Source organism: Bombyx mori, chromosome 22 (assembly GCF_030269925.1).
Source record: "Bombyx mori chromosome 22, ASM3026992v2".
Classification (NCBI taxonomy): Eukaryota; Metazoa; Arthropoda; class Insecta; order Lepidoptera; family Bombycidae; genus Bombyx; species Bombyx mori.
In genome coordinates this window covers 2,752,637-2,776,702 of record NC_085128.1, presented here as the reverse complement: position 1 = coordinate 2,776,702, position 24,066 = coordinate 2,752,637, and the positions used below count along the sequence as shown (strand labels likewise).

Here is a 24,066-nt window from a genome sequence, read left to right as displayed (position 1 = left end):
AACTTCTCTTTTTCTTTTTTATTTCTAGTTTCTTAGTTTAGTTTAGTGAAGGAATAATTTAGCAGAAAAGCGGCAATAAATTTTAATTTTAATTCATGCCTTTTTTTTATAAATTATGCACGTGTCATTGACCTTTAAAAAACCCGTTGCACACGTAACTAACATGTACTAATATAATATATGTCGCTCATAAAACGCGCGCCGGATAAAATTCGCAGATTGTTTTGAAATAATGCCAGACCGAATAGAACTCAATGGCCGCGACGGTTCGCTTTAAAAAAATAGTATCAATTCCGATTTTTTTTTTTTTAAATGAAAAACAATCTATTTTCATAAACAGCAGCGGAAAATTGTTTTAATGTTGTTTTTTTAGCTAGAATAGGCTTATATTAAAACTGATGACGCCTTATTTATTATTGTTCAAATCAATTATATGTATGGCGGAAAATTCCACACACGAAATCGGATTTAAGACTTGGTGTTAGTCGAAGAGATATTAAGATTTTATTGAATTTGCATCTCAAATCTCAGGGTGGTGGTGTTTTTTTTTTTTTTTTTTATTGCCCTTGCAGGCAAACTAGCATACGGCCCACGTGATGGTGAGTGGTTACCGTCGCCCATGGACTTCAGCAATGCCAGGGGCAGAGCCAAGCCGCTGCCTACCAAAGCTGCTGGTGTCCTCGTTGATGTCTATAAGTTCCAATAACCACTTATCACTAGCCCGTTTGCTCATCTGATTACGAAAGTAAGGCTCCGGTAACCATGATCAATGCCATAAGAATTTTTTTTATCTTAAATTAATTTATCCGTAAAAGTTATATTAAGAATTTTTTTTAATACTGGTTATGTTTAAAATAGCATCAGCCATGAATATTTGATTTTAATAAAATTAAAATAAAACTTAAATTATAAACCTCCTCATATCTGTAAAATAACGGTAAATTTTAGAATGCCTATAACGTGCTTATAACTATTTAATTTAAAAGATGAAAAAAGTTCATTTTAATAATAATGTACCAATTAATTTTATAAATTACAGATTCCGTTCCAGATTCCATTCCAGAGTCCGTTTGTTTGAACAACAAATATTTTCAAAAATATATTAATCTATATATATAAAAGAAAGTCGTGTTAGTTACACTATTTATAACTCAAGAACGGCTGAACTGATTTGGCTGAAAATTGGTGGGGAGGTAGCTTAGAACCAGGAGAAGGACATAGGATATTTTTTATCACGTTCCCGTGGGACTTGACATAAAACGTGATGTAACAAAACGCAACTGATATGGAATAACAAAATGCAGCTGACAGCTAAACGTAATGTAGTCTATGGTTAATTATAATAGAATTTTGAAGTTGACCGGTTGATGTGTTTGTTTCGAATTTCTATTTATTGTGCCGAGATAGGTAATCAGTAAGAAAGTCATGTCGCGACCGGCACGATCAAATCTTTCCCGACGAAGCCGTAATGCAGCTAGGATTCGAAACATTGCGAGTGAAAGGACTGAAGAAGAACAAGAAAATACAATAACAATAATAAACAAATACATGACCAATAAAGTATCATTAAAATACTTGCTATTTTAATTTATATTAATTATCCAAATAAAAAATTTACCATGATAAAATCGAAAATCCGCTCATTTATTGCCTCTATAAGTAAGGCGGAAGAAAGTTCGCCGGGTCATCTAGTTTATTTCAAATCTAATATTTCTGTACGGAATGTTAATGTTTTTGTCTGCAATCTACTTCCTCGCGCGTCTTATCCAGTTTTATTGAAAAATTTTATATAAATATTTATATTTAAATTTACTTTTATACTGTGAAATTTGGGATCTTCTTTTCATAGTACCATTAATTTACGACAGTTGGCGCCCGCGTACTTTTAATAATTGGGGGTTATTTATATATTTGGCGATAGCAACGATGTGTGCTGATCTATGCTTCCAAAACCATAACACACATAAATAATAATTGAAAATGGTTTTTTTTATTGCGTCGATGGCTGGACGAGTTCACGGCCCACCTGGTGTTGAGTGGTTAGCGAAGCCCATAGACATAATGAAACACACCTTGAGATATGAGTTCTACCGTATCAGTATGTTTTCTAATGAAATACGTACTTAACAAATGTTCACGATTAACTTCCACGGTTAATAACATCGTGTAATAAAAATTAAGCCCGCAAAAATATTATTTGCGTAATTACTGGTGGTACGACCTCTTGTGAGTCCGCACGGGTAGGTACCACTACCCTGCCTATTTCTGCCGTGAAACAGAAATGCGTTTCGGTTTGAAGGGTGGTGCAAGGAAGGGTTGTAACTCTACTGAGACCTTAGAACTCTTATCTTAAGGTGGGAGGCGGCATTTACGTTGTATGTCTATGAGCTCTGGTGACAACTTAACACCAGCCGCGAGCTCGTCCAATCAACTAAGCAATTTAAAAAAAATATAAAAAAAAACTAAGCTACAACGGCTACCCCGCACTTCGAACCCATTAATGCTTCACGGCAGAAATGGTGGTACCTACTTCTGCGGACTCACAAGACTTCCTACCACCAGTAATAAGATGTATATCCAAACGACAATCTCGCATTGAAGCTCATCGACCACGTTACATTTGATTACGGGTACAATGTGCCCGTCTAATTACAGCACTGTGACGCGTACGCGACGTCAGAGTCCCACGCAGGAACGTGTGAAACCAACGCGTTGTTCATGAAATGCGCTTCTGTAAGCGCGATCATCTAACTACGGCACTAGAAGCGATAGAAAGAAAAAGGAAGGAATATTTAAAAAATTAAATTTTAAACAGATTCCTTGATCTTTAGAATTTTTCTCTTTGTCTTTTCTTTTTGTGTAAACTCTTTAATCGTAATTTATCCTGTTTTTTTTTTTTGGTGTCTGCTAAATTTAAGATCGGTAAATATTTACGGTACGGAACAACCCCCTTTTAGGGTGAGTCCGTTTTGCAGAGATCCAGGCCGGTCGGAAGCGGGTCAAAGGCAAGGTCGGCAGGGAAAGCGGCCGCGGTGCCCGCTTGTAACCCGACACCGCGTTACGTCACAGCCGTGCCGTGCGCACCGCCCGGACGTGGTCCACAGAAGTGAACCAGTACCCGATATTGTGTGTTGATTCGTAAAGGAAATACGGAATACAGGATTAGAGTTAAGTAGCATACATCGATATCCAACAATGGCATTTTATTGTAACTAGTAGTCCCCGGTAGTCGAAATTCGACTATAATTAATTGAAATTATTAGTTTGTACATTATTATCATTCTATTGACAAAGACTAATAAATTTCTTTAATCACGGATTTTGCCAAGACTACGTACACTTTAGACAAATTTTAATAAAGACAAAACAATATTTAATCTATTCTCAATTTGACCACAGATTATAACTGACAGACTGCAATAAGACAAGTTTGACAATAAACAAATAGTATGCATGCGTGTGTGGTCAAATACATGGTAGTGTGTGTAATGTTTTTTTTTATTGATTTAATGATTTTTTTATGCATAATTAATAAAAATATTAGCATTCTGCGCTCCTTCTCTATATTCTCTATAAGTGTGGTAAATTTCATAATCCTCGGTCCACACAATTTTCGTAAAAAGGGGTACAAAGTTTTTCCTTTTTTGTTTTTTCCTACCTAAGCTAAAGAGGCTATTTTAGCGTAACCGTGGCTAGTAGGTGAGCTCACGGGGCTCAAAGCTGACGACGATGCTAACACGAACCCTAGCAAGAGCCGTGCTTCGCAGAATCTACCGCCGGATCGGAAACGCGACCCACTGAGAAGATCCGGCGCGAAACTCAGTGGGCTGTGTCTGAGAGTTAATTTACTCGTCGAGCCCTTCGTCGCAAGCGACGGGTTCGACGAGAACGGTGACCGGTGCTTGAAGTACCTAAAAGCACCGTTAGTGGATCGGGAGGATCCGAGATGACGTGTTTTGGGCGACGTCGACTGCTTTCCATTCTGTCCGCAGGATCGGGAATGAAGTTTTTGCTTCACGTATTAATATATTATGTAATTACAATCCATCAATCAACACGAACAGCAAGTATTTTCAATTTAACAATCGATATTATTTTTTTCGGTTTTAGCGTATTGCAAACATCACGAAACCTACTTTTGCAGTTAAATCGCGGGATTTTATTGTCATTATAACTATTATTGGACCAATACGTTGGTCCGACCAGATCCGCGCTCTTGATTCCACATTTCACAACGCACTCTCTACCACCAGAGAGAAAAACAGATGGAAAAATCATGCGAGAGAAAGTGTACAAAAAGGTGACAACGACCCTCACCATTGAGGAATACGACGCAAGAAGGAGGATAAACATTATTGCTACCGTTTCCTATACTTTACAGTTTTACTGGTCAATATAATATGTCATATGAAAGATATATTATGTGAAACAATGTAATGACAATAAAACACGCGAGATAATGCCGTAAAAGTACGTCTCATTAAAAAGTATTGTCTTTATAAAGCGGCTTTTTTATCAAAACTTGCAAGGTATATAGGAATCTGTACTTCAGTTTGTTTAGCGATGTGTTTTTCTGTTTAGCTAATTCAACTTGATATTTTTTTATCTTTCCCGTTTCCGTTCTAATACAAAGTAATATGTAACATCAGAAGGGCAATATCTGTCTCTCTTTCGCTCACATAATTCGTGGATAGCTTGCTTCAGAATTAATCTAAATGTTTTAAGGAATTTTGTCATTGAGAAATACGTTTTTTCTAGAACAATTTTCAAATATAATATCTAGAATTCATAAGGCTTATATGGTATTAATTTAATGACGAAATGCAACTTTTCGGGTTTTATTTTTTAGGTAAATTAAATTAACCTCTTCAAATCTAAATAGGGCTTTAAATGTTAGTACAGCAATAGGTTCGACCAAACCTTTTTTTTTTTAATTACTTTATTCTATATTTACCTCGCATTATATTTTATTCTAATATCGACCATTAAAATGATTCCCAATATCTAAAAAGATTTTAAAAGCTTCATTCACAATTTTTATTACTGTTTATTTTTCAACGAAGCCTCGTTCGCGAGCCAACTTCTCGCTACTAACGACCAACGACTAACGAATAACGGCGCGAAATGTTTGCGAAATCTATTTTTTTTTTATTTCGAAGGCTACTAGACAGAACATTAAAATAAAACTATTACAAGTTCAAGTTTACGTTTTCCGCTAAAATATGTACTACGCTCATTCAAGTTCCGCGTTCAGTGGGTGTGCGAAATGAATGATAAAAAGCATTTCAGCGTTGTATGAAATCGTTCTTGTGTTTTTTTTTTCTAATTTCGTGTCGGCGTCGGCACGCGCTCTTCGCACACACCGCCTAACAGCCTGGCCACGGGACATTCGCCGATGCGAATATTCGCGCGGTGCGAACGGCGAAGCGTCTAGCGACTAAAACAAGCGCATAGAAATGTACCTAACAAGCCACGCGCACCGGCGACCGGCGAAGCGACCGGCGAAATGTACCGAGCGAATCGCGCGATGCGGCGGGCGAGCAAAACAAATGCATGAATACGGACGGCGCGAGCCACGGAGTCGAGCGGTAGTCGCGGCGAATAGTGCAGTGATTAAATGAGTTTAGTTGTTTTCGCCGCGAAAAATTTACGCCGAAATTTTTATATTTTTTATTTATTTTTTATTTTATATTTTTAAAGTCGTCGTGGCCTAACGGACGTCCGGTGCAATCGTGTTGAGCGATGCACCGGTGTTCGAATATCAGGCGGGTACCAATTTTTGTAATGAAATACGTACTCAACAACACTCAACGTTCACGATTGATTTCCACGGTGAAGGAATAACATCGTGTGATAAAAATGAAATCTTCAAAATAATAATTTGCGTAATTACTGGTGGTAGGACCTCTTGTGAGTCTACACGGGTGGGTACTACCACCCTGCCTATTTCTGCCGTGAAGTAGTAATGCGTTTCGGTTTGAAGGGTGAGGCAGCCATTATAACTATACTTGAGACCTTAGAACTTATATCTCAAGGTGGGTGGCGCATTTACGTTGTGGATGTCTATGGGCTCCAGTAACCACTTAACACAAGGTGGGCTGTGAGCTCGTCCACCCATCTAAGCAATAAAAAAATAAAATAGCTGAAATACTAGCTAGACCAGCTATTTGGAAGTCTAGCCACCCAAAGTATTTCTCGTACTTCTTGTGGAATTCTCCATCTATAGGTATACTCCGATTCTTATTCAAATCATGTACTTCACAATCTTTTCCAAATAATAGGTCCTGAACCAAAAAACTATTAATTTGTAAGCAATATCGAGATAATTTCGATATAGACATTTCGCTGTCGGACTTCCTTACTAGTCGCGGCGGCGAACGTGAGTACCCGTGGCCTGCAAACGGTGCTGCGCGAATGGTCGCCTCGCCCACCGCTTCGCTGTTCGCACCGCCGATCCCCGTGGCCAGGCCGTAACGCTGTTGTAATTCACGGTTTCACAATTCGCCGCTAATGTTTACATTTTTGAGATTATTTTAAAGTTTTGAAGTTCACGGAGATTATATATTGTGTGTTGTTAACGTTAACATGATCGATTTTTTGTTGAGATTCATCGATTTATTAATTACATGTTTGTTGTGTTTGATGGAGTTTAGGCGCGTTCTGGTGTGGAATTAATTATAATACAACTCTGAATATAGTTTTTAACTATCAAAATATTGTAAAAAAAGCATGGAGTACTTATGTTTCCTTATACATAACAATTTTCGTAATTTGTTTTCTTTATATTTTCGTGGGTAATGTGAAATCTTGTCTCCTTTTTAATTTGTCGCGTGGCATTGAAGTTAAACGTAAATAAAAATATTTTATGAAACAGTGTTTTTGTTGAAAACTTTTATACTGTTGGTAAGACGTGTTGATACCATCGATTTTATGTTTTTTTTTAATTGCACCAGATATATGAGATCACGGCCTACATGTTTAGAAGCCGATAAGTATCATAATGTGAATACCGGCACCATTCTTGGAACGGTGGTCTGGTGGCTTCAAACCGGTTTGCCTAATTGCCACTTGGCTGATGGTGGTGGATTTTAGTATTTTCTTTAGGTTTTTTGGTCAACTAAATTATCTGTATAAATTTGAGAAACATTCGATGAGTCGAGAGTTAAAAATAAAAACAGAAAATTGTTATAATCAACGCGAGAACAAACCATAAAAATAGTTTTTATATCGTCTACGAATATCGAAAATACCGACGGAAATACTGTGTATATAAAAATTACTAGATTAGTGTTTGAAAATTTATAATATTTTATTAAATTATTGCCCAGAAATAGTGATGGAATAACCGGTTTGAATTTAAGTAAAATCTATTTGGAACACTTTTGATATACGCTTTATAGAACACAGAAGTGTAGTCAATGTTTAACAAATTTAAAAGAAAAACAGTTACGACAATTTATATGATGCTAAAAATGTTCTGGGCAGACTACATACGTGTTATTTATTGTATTTAACTATAAATTCTTTTTGAGAAATAGCTGACACGCTGACGTAACGATCTAAATTCGCGGCCGGTGCACAATACCTTCTTAGCGACCCTCACACTTTTATCCTTTTTATTTACGAACTGGCTGAGTCCCGCGATGTTACCCGCAGCTATTGTCGTACCGCGGGTGACGCTGCGTGGCGAAGCTAGTCTAAAAAAAGTAGCCTAAGTATCATCTAGTGTAATATCAGCTACCTATCAATTAAAGTCTCGTCAAAATCGGTCCAGTCGTTCCAGAGGTACATATATTTACATGCATGTAGTAAAAAGTGGTTATTTCAATATTACAAACAGACACTTTAATTTTATTTATATGTATAGATAAAAAATATTTTCCAGAATTCAATTGTATAAAAAAAAATACAGCAATTTTTTTGTTTTGCTGACCATTTGGCACTCTTTTGTAAGTAGCGCCCGGGGCATGATGAGCCCCTCTCTCGCTACGCCATTGCGCTGACGACGACATTACACGGCGCGATCAGCCGTTGTCGAATAAAATTAACTCTTCGACTTCACGTCTCAAAGTGAATGGCGGCATTCACGCTGTGATGTCCCTGGACTCTATTAACCACTTAACACCAGTCAAATCATTCAATAAAATACGATAGCTCACAAAAAGCGTTAGGTAGTGCGTAGATTCACAATAAATTAATTTGAATATCTAAATATAATTAACTTAACTTATTAAATAAAATTGAACTCGATTATTTCATTTTGATGATTTTTTTAAAAATTATTTGCCATTTAATTTAGATACAAATATTGCCACTTCAGTAATCTATCCACTTGATACAAATGTTGTACTTCAAATAATTTCCGTCACTTTAGGTAGATTAAACAACAGGCTGTAGTCGATTTATCTATGATAAAGTTCATTATATTCTTAAATATATTGTTACTATTGCATTTCTGTACAAATTTATGTATTAATAATAATTGTTGTAGCAAGGCCAACAGAGACATCTAGAGTGAAATAGAAATAATTATTTACTAGTGCCACCTATTGGTGAGTAGATTAAATTATTAGAGTTTAATGTATGTTGTAATTTGTTTTCAAACGTGTCCAAAATTAAGTACTTAATCATGTTTTTTTTAAAATTATGTTTGAGTTTTTTAAGGTCTCGTTTTCGATCTGTTGGTTGGTAGTGGCTTGATTGTGCCCCTGTCATTGCTGACGTCTATGAATGACGGTAACAACTAACCATGAGATGGGCCATATGCACGTCTGCCTACAAGGGCAGGAGTTTTGAAGTCGTCGTGGCTTAAGGTATAAGACGTCCGGTGCATTCGTGTTGAGCGATGCACCCGGTGTTCGAATCTCAGGCGGGTACCAATTTTTCTAATGAAATACGTACGCAACAAATGTTCACGATTGATTTCCACGGTGAAGGAATAACATCGTGTAATAAAAATCAAAACCCGCAAAAATTATAATTTGCGTAATTACTGGTGGTAGGACCTCTTGTGAGTCCACGCGGGTGGGTACCACCACCCTGCCTATTTCTGCCGTGAAGCAGTAATGCGTTTCGGTTTGAAGGGTGGGGCAGCCGTTGTAACTTACTTGAGACCTTAGAACTTATATCTCAAGGTGGGTGGCGCATTTACGTTGTGGATGTCTATGGGCTCCAGTAACCACTTAACACCAGGTGGGCTGTGAGCTCGTCCACCCATCTAAGCAATAAAAAAAAAGGGCAAAAAAATAAAATGAAAAAGGGGTCGTATTTATTTCTTATTTTAATATTTGTGTTATTTTTAAATATTGAATCATAACTATAATATCAAATACGAGTTTCGCAAATGCGCTTTCTGAATTATCCTAAGATTTAATATTATTTAAGGATTACTTTCTGTTCATATCAATTTAAAAACGTGTATTTTAAGATTAATATTAATGTTTTTATAAATGTGGTTAAAAATGAAATCAGCAATATTTTTCAGCCAGTACTCACACTCACTACTTAAATTCCACCTTCTGCAATCAGAGCACACAAATCCACAAGCGCGGAAAAATCGAAATTCAAGCTTCGCGCGTAAATTCGAAAATCCTTTAGACAAAATATTTTAAAAACAAAATTCGCGCCTAAATTCGAAAATCGTTCGACGATCACACTACTACTTTTTTTTTTATTCCAGGAGGCAGCTGGATAGAGAAACGTCTCCGATAAATGTCGAAGGAGTATTGAGTTCAGAGTTGGCCGACGCTTTCGACTTCGATGTTCCATGTCGCTATGCGTTATATTTATTACTAACTAGTAGGCTATAAAGAAACATGGACGACAGGTACTTCAAAGCGATCGATCAGTATTTAGAGGACCGATAGTCGCATGCCTTTGCTGATCTATGAGTAGGCGTTAAATGTAGCAGCGGGAAAAAAAAATGAATTTTGCAGACGGCACAATAACGGCCATGTTATTTTTGAACTAAGTAGGTGTATTTTATTTTTGATATACACTTGGGCGTTTCAGAATAAGGGCATTGGTAGCGCGTTGTCGTAATATCGGAGTTGCTCATTAGTACGCAAAGTATGTACCTAGTACGCGCTGTTATTACGTACTTAATAATTACGTTAAAAATTGTCGACATTTAAACAATAATTGTCAAAAATGCATTTAAAATTAGGTTATGAATACGAATTACACAAGATACGATTAGTAGTAAGTAACATTTGCAATAATTCGTTGTGTAGAATTTAGAACGCCACTTCAGATCTGGCATCCATTACCCTTTATATTCAATTTAATCATTACTATTATAATTTGAACGTCTGTTATGATAAAAAAAGGATAATAGTAAACATTGATTTTTCTTTTTAACTTTTTCGTTTTGAAACGTGTTAAAAACAATTTTGATAAAAAAAATTAATGACTGATTAAAAACTTGTTTTATTTTAATATAAAAATCAGTATGAATTTATAAAAAAGTGTATATAGTAGTAAATATTCAAATTTTGAAAACAGCACACGTAATTCAAATTATGACTTACCAGTTTTTTTTTTCTAACACTTCTATTTTTACAGGCGAAGGGATCACATGTACAAAAGCGGCTTAAGAGTACGATACGCGTTCATGTACTGGGCAAGGTGGCAAGGTGTTAACAAACGCACGCAGGCTACATACTTCTCTTTGGTTAAACAAAATTTTATTTTTGTAACAACACGCCGTTACATATTTCATTTAATCGAAGTTTATAGAAGCACTGAAGGATTCTATGCAACGCGGGAAAAGGAATTCCCAATTGATATTATTAATTAACGAAATATTCTTTACTTGTTTTTACATAATCTGTATGTCCTATTTTGATACGAATATTCATTTTTATCGTAATAAATGCAGATAATTATAACTATTTGCAGAATTATACAAAATATTAATTATAAAATATTAATATTAATTTTGTCGTCGTCGTGGCCTAAAGGATAAGACGTCCGGTGCATTCGTATCGAGCGATGCACCGGTGTTCGAATCTCGCTGGCGGGTACCAATTTTTCTAATGAAATACGTACTCAACAAATGTTCACGATTGACTTCCACGGTGAAGGAATAACATCGTGCAATAAAAATCAAACCCGCAAAATTATAATTTGCGTAATTACTGGTGGTAGGACCTCTTGTGAGTCCGCACGGGTAGGTACCACCGCCCCGCCTGTTTCTGCCGTGAAGCAGTAATGCTTTTCGGTCTGAAGGGTGGGGCAGCCGTTGTGACTATACTGAGACCTTAGAACTATATCTCAAGGTGTGTGGCGCATTTACGTTGTAGATGTCTATGGGCTCCAGTAACCACTTGACACCAGGTGGGCTGTGAGCTCGTCCACACATCTAAGCAATAAAAAAAAATCACTTTCAAACGACGAATAAAGAAAGCAGCAATAGAATCCTTGTATGGTAATTAGCTATTTAAGAAGTTAATGTGTCAATTTTTTTGTACCATCATATAGCGAGTCATTTTATGTATCAACTAAGAATAACTCGTTCATGGTTCCCTCTTATTGACCAACGTTAAATTGTTTCAATATTGCTGCCTATGTTTTGTTAGCCGACTTAAAAAAAATAAGGTTTTCAATTCGACTGCTTTTTTTTTGTTTCTTACCCATTTCTTTTTTGGCAATGAATCGATTTTGACGAGTGTTTGATTGTTTGAAAGCTGTTGCTTCTCACGTGGTCCCATTTAATTTTATAGAGTACTGACGAGCAGTTTTTGGGTTATCCTTGATAATGCATATTTAATCGACTTCAATTATTATAATGATGATATAAATAACTAATAATAATAAATAACTGGAAACAAATCACGCACGATCGCCTATGTTTTGGGTACTAGAAACTGACATACATACATTACATATATACATAGATACGTTTAAATATATATGAACATATAGATAATAAGCACCCGGACAAAGAGCAAACAAAACTGTTCATCACACAATGTTAGGCCGGCCGATGTGAGAATCGGACCTACGACCCTCGGCGCAAAAGTCGGTAAAATTTTTATCTTTTTTTTGTTGAAGTCAGTTATCGTTCTTGTTACTTTTTTTTTAATTCTTACGATAAAGGAAAAATGCAGATGCGAATTACTTACATACTATTTGTGTAACCATAAAATATACACGAAAAACGATTTTTATTGAGTTAAATTCCAAAAAATCGAATATACAACATTTTTTATTTGTAGAATCACTATTGTTACGGTTATACCATATTGAGGGATGAAGGCTATTTGGTTTAAGCGACATTTCGCTTTTTTTCTTCTTTTTCCTAACAGCCTATGCTGATAGCCTTGAGAGCTATTTCAGCTTCGCCTTGACGTGTAGGTGAGCTCACGGGACCCAAACCGCGAGGTGTTGCTAACGCTGGCCCTAGCAAGAGCCGTGCTTCAAGAGCCAGAGAAGATCCGGCGAGAAACTCAGTGGGCTGTGTCTATGGGTTAATTTACTCGTCGAGCCCTTGACGGGTTCTGCGTGAACGGTGACCGGTGCTTGAGGTATCTAAAAGCACCGTTAATGGATCGGAAGGATCCGTAATGACGTGTTTAGGGCGACGTCGATTGTTTACCATTGGGTATGAAACTTCGCTTAATACATTTATCTTTGTAATTAAAGGTTTCGCATTAGCATCAACAGTTCGATGGCTATTTCATCACTCGATATATTTATGATTATGATTAGTTATGATTGTAACGTGATGTCTCAACCCATTCACAGTACGTTAAGGTAACCGCTTAACATTAGCTAGGCCGTGAGCTCGTTCACCCATCGAAACTGATAAGAGTTTGAAATATTTAATCTGTCGCTTTGTCGTTACGTTTATGACTTATCACATGTTGAATATTCATATTCAGGATCAAAACGAATCAATTGCTATACAATCCACACTAATATTACTGGTGGTAGGACCTCTTGAGAGTCCGCGCGTGTAGGTACCACCACCCTGCTTATTTCTGCCGTGAAGCAGTAATGCGTTTCGGTTTGAAGAATGGGGCAGCCGTTGTAACTATACCTGAGACCTTAGAACCTATGTCTCAAGGTGGGTGGCGCATTTACGTTATATGGGCTCCAGTAACCACTTAACAGCAAGTGGGCTGTGAGCTCGTCCATCCTTCTAAGCAATAAAAAATATATTATAATACATATTGTAAATGCGAAAGTGTATTTGTTTTTTGTTTGTCTTTCTTTAACGTTGAAACAAAACAAGGGATTTTCATGATTTTGTTTATTTATAGTTAGTTATAGTTTTAGGTCGAGTGACATAGGCTGTCTTGTATTCCGCAAAAAAATCTCATTCCACGTGAGCTCGTCCACCCATCTAAGCAATAACAAAAACATAAAAAAAATATCCTTAGATGACGCGGGCGCAGTCGCGGTTAACAGTTAGTATGTATATTAATATAAATTCAATGCCTATTGAATAATATATTTAGCGGCTTTAAATTTAAAAACAAACACGTTAAAATTAACTGTGAAGTAATACGATGAGTTGACATTGAAAACGTATTTTATGATTCGTGAACATTTTTTTTTATCCTATAAATAAATTTAAAAAAACTAAATTCATAAATATATAATAAGATTATATCGTGATTCAAGCGCAAAATTTTTCTAAAATGGAACGTCAATGACTTTGTTACTTATTTTTAACGTGGTAGTGTTGAAAATAATATTAGTTTATTTATGAAATTGTTTTCTATATCATTTTAGATGGTCTTCTAGATTTACGTTCCTAAATTCCTTGATAAATATATATTTTTTAAAGTTGTTTCTCGTTAGCATTGCGACATACGTTTCACGAAATGTGGAAATTCTCGTGTGACAACCGATTAATGAAACCATAGTATATAAGTTGGGTAACAAAAAATAAATCACTACCCTACCTTTTAATCAATAAGCAACGTTGAGTGTTTTCAACAGAAATGACACAGTGCAAAAAACAATTATAATTAGGAAGAATTAAGTCAGATAATTTTTAGTGGTGTATTGTTAGGGCGTCTTGTGAGTCCACGCGGGTAGGTACCATCGCTCTGCATATTGCTACCGTGAAGCAGTAATGCGTTTCGGTTTGAAGGGCGGGGCAGCCGTTGTACTGTAAAAACTGAGACCTTAGAACTCATGTCTCAAGGTGGGTGGCGCGATATTTACGTTGTGAATGTCTATGGGCTCAAGTAACCACTTAACATTAGAAAGCCCGTGATTCCGTTCACCCATATAAGTAACAAAAGTAGTTTGTGTCGTAAAGATTTTTATTTAAATAAGTTATTCATGTACAAAAAAATATTATAGTTTTTAATTCTGAATTTAGGCGTGGCAGCGCCGCGGCGTCCAATAGCAAAACTATTTTAGGTTTTTTTTTCGTTAATATTTCAAAAATGAAACTAGAAATATTATTTAATAAGTTAATAATAACTAAACATGTTTAAAATATTTATTTTTATATTAGTAGTAATATATCACGACCAAAAGTAATGTGTCCATTGAAGTTTAATAGAAATATGAAAAGAAAATTTATTTCTATATGTATACACTAGGTGGCAGCACTTTTTATAAAATGGTTGTATGTAGTTGTAATTGAGTGTTCTTGCTGTGTAATCGAAGAGAATAAATGAGTTTATACCGTTTCTAATAAAATTATTTTTCAACCAAGAACCAATAAACCCATTGAAGTAGCTAAAATAAAATTAGTACTGTAAGTAATTTTTCACTTAACGCCTTGTTTTTGAAATTTCCGGCGTCCATTAACGGTTTGATTAGATCAGCCACAATACGTATTCATACACAGCTTTCCTTGTAAATTAACGTGCCAATAGTTCGCATAGTTAAGGCAAAGCAAGTTTTTCTGTAAGTATTCATTTGCAAATAATTAGTAATTTTTTTTTTAAGAATATTAAGAACTAAGCCGACTCATTGTACTTCGGGCTTTGTATTACTTTTATTACGAGTTCGATTTTATTGAAAGAACTTTTAAGGTATGACGTCAGATTATTTTTAAATATTATTTTTCGAGGTTTAGTAAAACGTGTATATGTTTCTTCATAATGACCGAAGAGAATTTTATATGAAAGGAATTTTATAAATCTAGAGTTGTTAGTTTCGCATTATTATTTTTCCAAAGCTTTATTTTATGTTTATACAGGGTGTGATTTTTTATACATTATGCAGGGTTTATACTGGAAGATCGGATTCATTGGCGAGCTTTGGGGGAGGCCTATGTCCATGGCTGATGATGATGATGATGGCAGGGTGTGAAATAATCGTTACATTAATGCAAAAGAAAAACTGAAAATATGATAGAACATAGTATATTGACCCCAGAAAAGTGCCTTCTAGTTATTATGGAGATAATAAAAAAGGTCTATCGATTCGTAACCGTTTTTTTTTCCTTGTAGGCAGACGAGTATACGGCCCACCTGATGGTTAGTGGTTACCGTCGCCCATGGACTTCAGCAATGCCAGGGGCAGAGCCAAGCCGCTGCCTACGCGAGCCGCTGTTTACGTGAGCGTATATTTTGAACCGCAATATTTACTGAATAGCAAACGCGTCGGCTAAAACTTACTTATCCTATGTAAAGATTGATCGTATGCTATTATTATGTAAATTTGTATCAGGCAGCCGCCGCTGGACTCGGGCTGGCAAATGTCAAACCGTGTCACTCACTCACTGGTCGGGAATAAACGGACTTATTACACGTGCATTGCGACGTATGATCATTACGATTTCTATTAGAATTTACATCGCATAATAATACTGGAAGTTTTATTTGATCGCGAGAAAATCTCTAGATGTGATTCACTGTATCGCGATGTCACTTCTTCAGGGTTATGGGTTTCAAAGGAAACGATTTGTTATTCTATTTCATACTAGCGACCCGCCCCCGCTTCGCTTCGGAAACATTAAATTTTATTATTGATAGCCGAGTCCCGCGATGCTACCCGCGGTTATTGTTGTACCGCGGGTGACGCCGCGGGGCGAAGCTAGTCTAAAAAAAGTAGTCTAAGTTACTCCTTATATCATCAGCTACCTATCAGTGAAAGTCTCGTCAAAATCGGTCCGGCCGTTCCAGAGTCCATACATAGATCTACTTTTTATAAATAGATACCTTGATCTTCGATTGACTAAAAATCAAGGAGAGACTCTGTGACTATCATTTGCAATACATTCTAGGGTCCTCCGGTATTATATACTCCGTTGAAAGACATCTAGGCTAGGCTAGGCTAGGCTGAGGGAATGGGCGGCGATGTAGAGGATGTAGCTGCGTATGCTCCAGATTGACCAAAGACGCTCAAGGATAGCGTCCGTCAGGATAACGTCGGTGGAGACGGATCGTAAAAATTCAGCTAGTCGTGGCTGAACGTGATCACGACTGATGCTGTCAATACCATTACAGCAAATGAGATAAGAGGATTTTTCGAGCAGACTTTGAAATTGATTGAACGTTTGACATGTGATTAATGACGCAGGACGGTTACCAGTGTGGAAGATATGGCACGAATGCATGTCCATTTTTTCCAAATAAATTTATATAATCTATTTTAGAATTTTCTGAGAGATATAATTCCTAAATACTTTCAAAAATATATTCAAAAATATGACTTTTTTTTGTTTATTGCTTAGATGGGTGGACGAACTCACAGCCCACCTGGTGTTATGTGGTTACTGGAGCCCATAGACGTCTACAACGTAAATGCGCCACCCATCTTGAGATATAAGTTCTAAGGTCTCAGTATAGTTACAACGGCTGCTCCACCCTTCAAACCGAAACGCATTACTGCTTCACGGCAGAAACAGACAGAGCGGTGGTGCCTAGCCGTGCGGACTAACAAGTAGGAGTGGGTAATATCGGTTTTGCCGCGTATCGAATCGTATCTATATATCGAGGATCAATATCGGATATTGAATCTATATATTTTCTGAATCTATATATTGATAGATGCTAGTAGATTTTCTCGATTCATGATATTTGAGATTTGAAACGATACGCTGATATAATATCGTAGTAGATATAGATTTAAGTCAACGTTATACGGTTGGTTTTCTGATATCAGTTTATAATATGATCTTAAAGTAATAAAAAGAACATGAAAATAAAAATATCAAAAAAACTTTCCTTCATGCTTTTACCAGGCTTAGGACTGGCTACATTATTTTCAGTTATTAGTATTTTGTGTCTTAATTTAAAATTACAAAATATACCAAAAGAGTGTAGATTTCAAAAGTTTAATACAAACACAAGAAATAAACTCAATTATTTGGATTCAACTAAAAATAGAAAAATGTGTACTTTAAAAATCAAACACAAAAAACTTTTAAGTATTTATAAACACTTGTCCAAAAATTCTAGTTCAAGGTCAAAGCGCGTGAAATTAAATTCAACGATGCAAATAGGTTATACTGCATTCAAGTTAGGGTCGAAAGTTGAAACTTCTTTCCTTAATTGTATCCTGCTGATACGCTAAGAATAATCTACAGACATATGGACTTAAATATAAGGTTTACAATTGTATGGATAATGCCTGTTTCTGTTTCATTCATCACACGATATCCCTATCGTGCGCTCACTCACTCTGGCCGGTTCGATACGAACCAAACGAATATTGCTGATATTAACGAATCGGTACGATATGCCGATGCGCATCACATCGAGCAATATCGTGTATCGGCTGATATCGATATATAGATTTCGTGCGGGGCGATATCGGATTCAACGATATTGCTGCGATATATAGATATTGAATCTATATACGATTTATATCACCCACTCCTACTAACAAGAGATCCTACCATCAGTAAAAAAGAATACTCTATATTACGTTAAAAATGTTAATATAATTAACCCACACACCTAATATAATAATTAGTCGCTCAATCTAGAAGCTTATGGTTTTTAATTGGAATCGTTCCAAAACTAGTGAAATATCTCGCAGCGACACGGTTATTAACTACCTTCACTGTTCACTCTCCTATTTGCGTGGTCGAAATAATCTATTTTATTGCAGGTCTTCAAGCTTAAAGACAGAGACAAGACCTATCTCGATAATAATATTAAAAACGTTTTTGTGAGTGGTTGCATTTACGAAAGTTTTGTCTATAATAAATATATGTATGAACCGCCTGGTCTAAAGTGATTGACGAAGCATATAGACATCGCAACATCAATTCCGGGATCTAAATCTAAATTGTATTGTATAGCAGGTGATTTTTTTCCCTACCTAACTACTGTTAGCCAAAAGTAGCTATTCATCTAATTGCTGGGCTCGAGCTTAGAGACTTTGCTAACACTAGCCCTAACAAGAGTAGTCCTTTCCTTAGTCTTTCCTCATCGAACTCGTCGATTACGACGAAGAGTTCGACGAGTGAACTAACCCAAAGACACAGCCCACTGAGTTTCACGCCGGATCTTTTCAGTGGGTCGCGATTCCGATTCGGTGGTAGATTCTGCAGAGTACTGCTCTTGCTAGGGCTAGTGTTAGCAAATTCTCTCAGGTTGAGCCCGTGAGCTCACTGACCCGTCCGGGCGTAGCTGAAATTGCACCTTATGCTACCAACGAATAGGTAGGGAAAAATAGCTGAATCTACTACCGGATCGGAATCGCGACAGTTTAAGAAGATCTGGCGAGAAACTCAGTGGGTTATAACAGGTGTCCTATCCTACAAACGCGTGAATGTCCCGCGATCGAAATAAACAGGATTATCTTAACTAAAACTTACAGTCTACAATTGGCCGTTTTACGCGGTCTCGTTTGTATGCAGTTCCTAAATGAACTGTTTAAATAAACCAGTGTTCGTATAATCACTAAAACTGTATTACTGATTTAGTGTCTGAAACAAAATAGATTTTGTTTCTGATTTACAAGAGAAAAAAAACTTTAAAAAAAATATATGGTAATATTAAAGCTACTTAATAGATACCAAAAAAGGACAAACAGGAGAAAGTAGTTAGTAATTGTAATGCCTTTACATATTTATTCATAGAATGCTAGTATAATAATGGCGGCATGTATAATTATATATGAAATACATAAATAAATATAATAAACATTATCTTTTAATGTTGAAGTCAGTCATAATCTTTTGGCTCTAGTTTCATGTGTGTACTTTCCGAATATAAGTACAAATAAACGTTTAAGCTAACGGGCTATATAAGATTTTAACTATATATGAGTCGACTATTATCAAAGGCGGCAATCTGACTTTTGGACAATGATTGGTAAATCAGAAAAACGAATTATTGACTTTGTATTCCATTGGCAGTCACAAAACTCTTCGGAACGACATCTTAGATAAATAACAGGTTAACTATTAACCTTTATTTAATGCAGCTTTTGAACCGTATTCTTTGAAGGAGACGATTATATTCAAATAAATCTGTATTGACATATCAATAAAAAAAATTTGTCCAAATGTACAGATTGCCACCTTTGATAATAGACGACTCATATGTAGGAATACATTGGTGCAGTTTTATTAAATTATTATACATAGACAACACAAAGTGAACATCATCAACCATCATAAAACATGAGGTCGGAGTCTCGATTCTGTTGGCTCTCCTTGCAAAATATATGACTAATTTGAGGCAGAAATCAGCAGGTGCCTATCTATGTTGGTTCACAATACTACTTTAACTACAATAAGTGCGCGACATGCGACCTCATCTAGCTGTCTCGACTTACCTCATCGCAAGCATGACACCGAGGCTTCAACTTCTCGGAGTAGTGTCGAACGCAGTACAATCGTCCGTCTAAATTGCAATAAGCTAGTTCGACTAGCAATTCATCGCATTCCGAGCAAGAAAAGCACGCCGGGTGGAAAAACGCCTGCAACAAAACCCAGATAATAATCTTTAAATTCGCGCCATCTAGCGGCGACAGTGAAAAACACGATTTGATTTAGGTTTGTAATACATTTTTAATTTTGATTACATGAAAGTTTGAATTTACTTACGTCTTCTCCTATTCTAGGTGCAAGAATAGTAATGCTGCCGCTTCTGATCGACTTATTGCAGCCAATGCATTCCAGCGGAGATCCATGATGTTGACTAGCGATACCTAAAAACGTAATTCAATATTTTAGAATAGTAAGTAGACTACTTGACAATAGATGGAGATGCTTAAATGATATTTTGGTACCGATATCAAGAGCAATTTCATTCCTGGCGGCGACGAAATCTTCATATTGCTTGCGGTGGCCTTCGTCGATGTGCTTGCAATGATCCAATGTAAGATCCTGCTTTGGTAATTGGGAAGCTAAGGCCCTAGTACGCCAAGCACGCCACGCCGCCTGACCAGTGGCGCCACCTGTACTAGTAGGAGTACGCTCAGCGAGCGACTGCCAGTACAGCTCGGTCTAAGATACGAAAAAAAAAATTGATTAGGTATTCCGAATTCATAATCGTCGTCAATGTTGAGAATTTAGGTCTAACCTATTTATGGTTCTACTACTTGTCACAAGATGTCGCTGTACAGTATTTAGTGTTCATTTACCTGCTTAGCGGTGAGTCCGGGCGGACTGTCATAGGAGTGATGGTTGACTCTAGAGTCGCGGAGTCCGAGTCGGTCTCGAACCGAGCCCAGTTCTTCATGGTACACCGAATGCTTCAATCGATCACACCCGCATGACTTGCAGGTCTTTCTGTTAACAACAGAAACACTTTATGTTAATAATGTAATTAATTTAACATTATCTAGGCAGGCAGTGTTTTAGCTGCCGCTAAATACTTCAGTTAATACTTATACAAAACGGATGTAATATTTAAAAACACATTTAAATAAGGAATATCAAATACATTCAACTATGATCCAATTCTGGTGTGGATAAAATTTTGCTTTGCAAAAACCTTCTTATTACATATGAGTCGACTATTATCAAAGCCGGCAATGTGACTTTTGGACAATTATTGGTAAATTAGAAAAACGAATTATTGACTTTGTATTCCATTGGCAGTCACAAAACTCTTCTGAACGACATCTTAGATAAATAACAGGTTAAGTATTAACCTTTATTTAATGCAGGTTTTGAACCGTATTCTTTGAAGGAGACGATTATATTCAAATCAATCTGTATTGACATATCAATAAAAAAATTTTGTCCAAATGCACAGATTGCCACCTTTGATAATAGACGACTCATATGTAGCAGGCGACCATCATACAATAGAAGATATTTGACAGATGCCTGAATCTCGCTTACGACATTTTCAACATAAGCGCGCACATAAGCATATGCATACAAGTTCCGAACAACAACATTCGGACCGTCGGTCTACCGAGCAATATCACCCGCGCGGTGGAAGATTTTCCCTTTGTCATATATCTATCCGCACTTAATATGCATTCAACGATGTAAAAACATTACTTTTAATCAAAAAAATTTAGGAATCGTGTGGAAAGATTGAAGTCTACCGATTAGGCGGTTTAAGAACAATTTCTAAGCCGAAAAAATTAGAATGTGCATATTAAAATAGAACTAACTACCAGGGCGAACACTTCGAGTGAGAAGCGACTAATGAAGTTTTATCGTCGACAAGAATGATAAAATATTGGTGATAGCGTGCATGTCGTTGACTGAGTTTTTTTTGTATTTTCCTGAACGAATCCCGAGTTTGAATGGGAATGAGAGGATCTATATATTAATACGTGAAGCAAAAACTTTGTAACCATTTTTACGAAAATTGCCCGGACGGATGAGTATGAAATTTCCTATACCTATAGAGAATACAGAGTAGAAGTGCAGAATGCTAATATTTTTTTGTAAATTATGAATAAAAAACACATTAAATCAATATTACATACACTACCATGTATTTGACACAACACATACATCAAAATATACTCTTTGTTTACTGTCAATTGGGAAACTTTTGTTATTGTTTAAAGCCTGTGGTCGAATTGAAAATAGATTAATATTGTTTGCCTTTAATATTATTGATCGATAGTGCAGTTTTGGCGAATACTGTGATTGTATTATCGAATTATAATAGTGTTTTACAGTAGAACTATAATAATGTTAACAGAACTATAATAATGTTACTAAAATAATTCATTATAGTCGAATTTCGACTACTGCGGGGCCAGTAGTAATCATTATTTCAAAGACTCGTATGTGTGTTTTGTTTCGGGGTTGGACGCCTCGTTCTAATTTTTTTAAGCTATTCTAGTAACCTCGAGGAGTTATTCTAGATTCACCGAACTTGTAGGTGAGCCCACGGGGCTCAAATCGAGGGGTGAAAGATTTAAGCGACATTTATACAATTTTATAGGAGAGCCATTTAAAATTTGAAAATAATATAATTACAATAAAACTTCTTCACCTTTTTAAATGGGGTAAATTTAATTGAAGTTCAATTAAAAACATTGAATTGTTGATGCTAATACCAAATAAAGCGGACCATTAATTACAAAGATAAATACACCGGTCACCGTTCTCGTCGAACCCGTCGCCTGCGACGAAGGGCTCGACGAGTAAATTAACCCTCAGACACAGCCCACTGAGTTGCTCACCGGATCTTCTCAGTGGGTCGCGTTTCCGATCCGGTGGTAGATTCTGCGAAGCACGGCTCTTGCTAGGGTTCGTGTTAGCGACGTCGTCGGGTTTGAGCCCCGTGAGCTCACCTACTAGTTATGGTTCCGCTGAAATAGCCTCTCAAGGATATCAGCTTAGGTAGGAAAAAAAAAGATAGCTGTCGCGTATTAAATTAAATGTCGCTTAAACCCAATAGCCTTTCACCCCTCGATATGAGCGGCTAAAACAAATACATCCGACATATGTTGGTACAACAATTAATCGACTTTAAAATTATCCTGGCCTCAAGGATCGGACCGACGACCCGAGACGATACAGATGCGTCTTATTAAAATGCTAAATGGATGCAACGTAATTGCATTAATAACGATCGTTTCAGAGCACAAAGCGAATTGAATGCTTAAACAATCACTTTCGGGCACATCACACACGAAATTAATGATTGGCAAAATAATATTTCTCACTCCTTATCATATGCGAAGAAAACACTAATAGTTAAAGATGGTTTTTTTCACACAACAGAGTATTATGTACACTCACGCACGCACACACGCGCACAGAGGAAGTGTGAAAGTAGCCGCCCCGGTAATTAACAAATGAAAGAGCGGACGGTTAGCGTATGATGCGTAGAGAGAAGATGCATGTGACTAGGAGATGTATGGAAATGGTAGTGCAAGGTAGAGCCGGAAGAGGTCGACCGAAGAAGACATGGATGGAGTGTGTGAATGACGATATGAGAGAGAGAGAGGAGTGAGTGTTGAGCTGACGGCTGATAGAAAAGAAAGGAATAGAAAAATTTACTACGCCGACCCCATTTAGTGGGATAAGGTGAAGAAAACGAAGAAGACAGAGAGTACTATGTACAGAGCAGACTTTTTTATTATTTTTTATTAGCCCGCGCCAGAGCGAGACAGACTTCGTCACACTCCTCGCGATTTTTTCACACAAACACACAGAAATCATTTGCCACACATTAGGGTTGCGGATTACCATTTATTATATCAGTCTCCTGTCCTCCCTACCTCATTTTTTGTTATTTCAGACGTATAACACGCTTCGTAAGTTATTTATGATACATCCTCATTACGTTTCATTACCAAATCAATCTTCTGTACTTCAATTACTCAGACACACAACTGATGACACATTTCCTATTGAATAAACTGTTTTATGGTTAACAGTATATTGACGTTTTAGTCTGGGTCTGGAATGCATTCCATTCGATTTCGCAGCGCCGTGTGATGGCTTTTTTAATCATCTTTTTCAAGGGGTTGCAAGAGCAAGAATGGCGGTAGCGACTTGACCTTCTCTTAGCATTGCTGTTATCCACGAGTGATTACAGTTACGAGACATTTTCATCATTAGTTTTACGATGCATCAATAAAGAATACTGAAATCTTCGTGGCCTAAAGGATAAGTCGCCTTATGCCGGTATTTGAATCTCGTAGGCATGTACCAATGTTTTTAATGAAATACATACCTCACGACAGTTCACAAATTACTTCCTCAAT

General features: G+C 36.6%; 1 protein-coding gene and 1 long non-coding RNA gene across 18 annotated transcripts in view; one reads left to right on the top strand and one right to left on the bottom strand.

Annotated features, from left to right (window-relative positions):
* The window catches only part of LOC101741761 (four and a half LIM domains protein 2), a 197,722-nt gene that overhangs the window by 50,020 nt on the left and 123,636 nt on the right, over positions 1-24,066 (bottom strand). For 16 of the 17 annotated variants that reach the window (XM_062674867.1, XM_004924738.5, XM_062674854.1 and 13 more), the window contains exons 3-6: positions 20,518-20,665; positions 20,164-20,380; positions 19,979-20,082; positions 19,708-19,851 (exon numbers count right to left, since the gene is read on the bottom strand). In XM_062674867.1, coding sequence (XP_062530851.1) covers positions 19,708-19,851; positions 19,979-20,082; positions 20,164-20,380; positions 20,518-20,665 — 613 coding nt within the window. Of the gene's footprint in view, positions 1-10,529; positions 10,611-19,707; positions 19,852-19,978; positions 20,083-20,163; positions 20,381-20,517; positions 20,666-24,066 lie in introns of those variants that run through there. The other variant, XM_062674868.1, reaches the window with a different exon arrangement.
* LOC134200941 (uncharacterized) lies at positions 8,368-10,827 on the top strand. Its single transcript, XR_009976067.1, has 3 exons — positions 8,368-8,552; positions 9,680-9,826; positions 10,564-10,827. It is a non-coding gene; the product is annotated as an uncharacterized LOC134200941 (long non-coding RNA).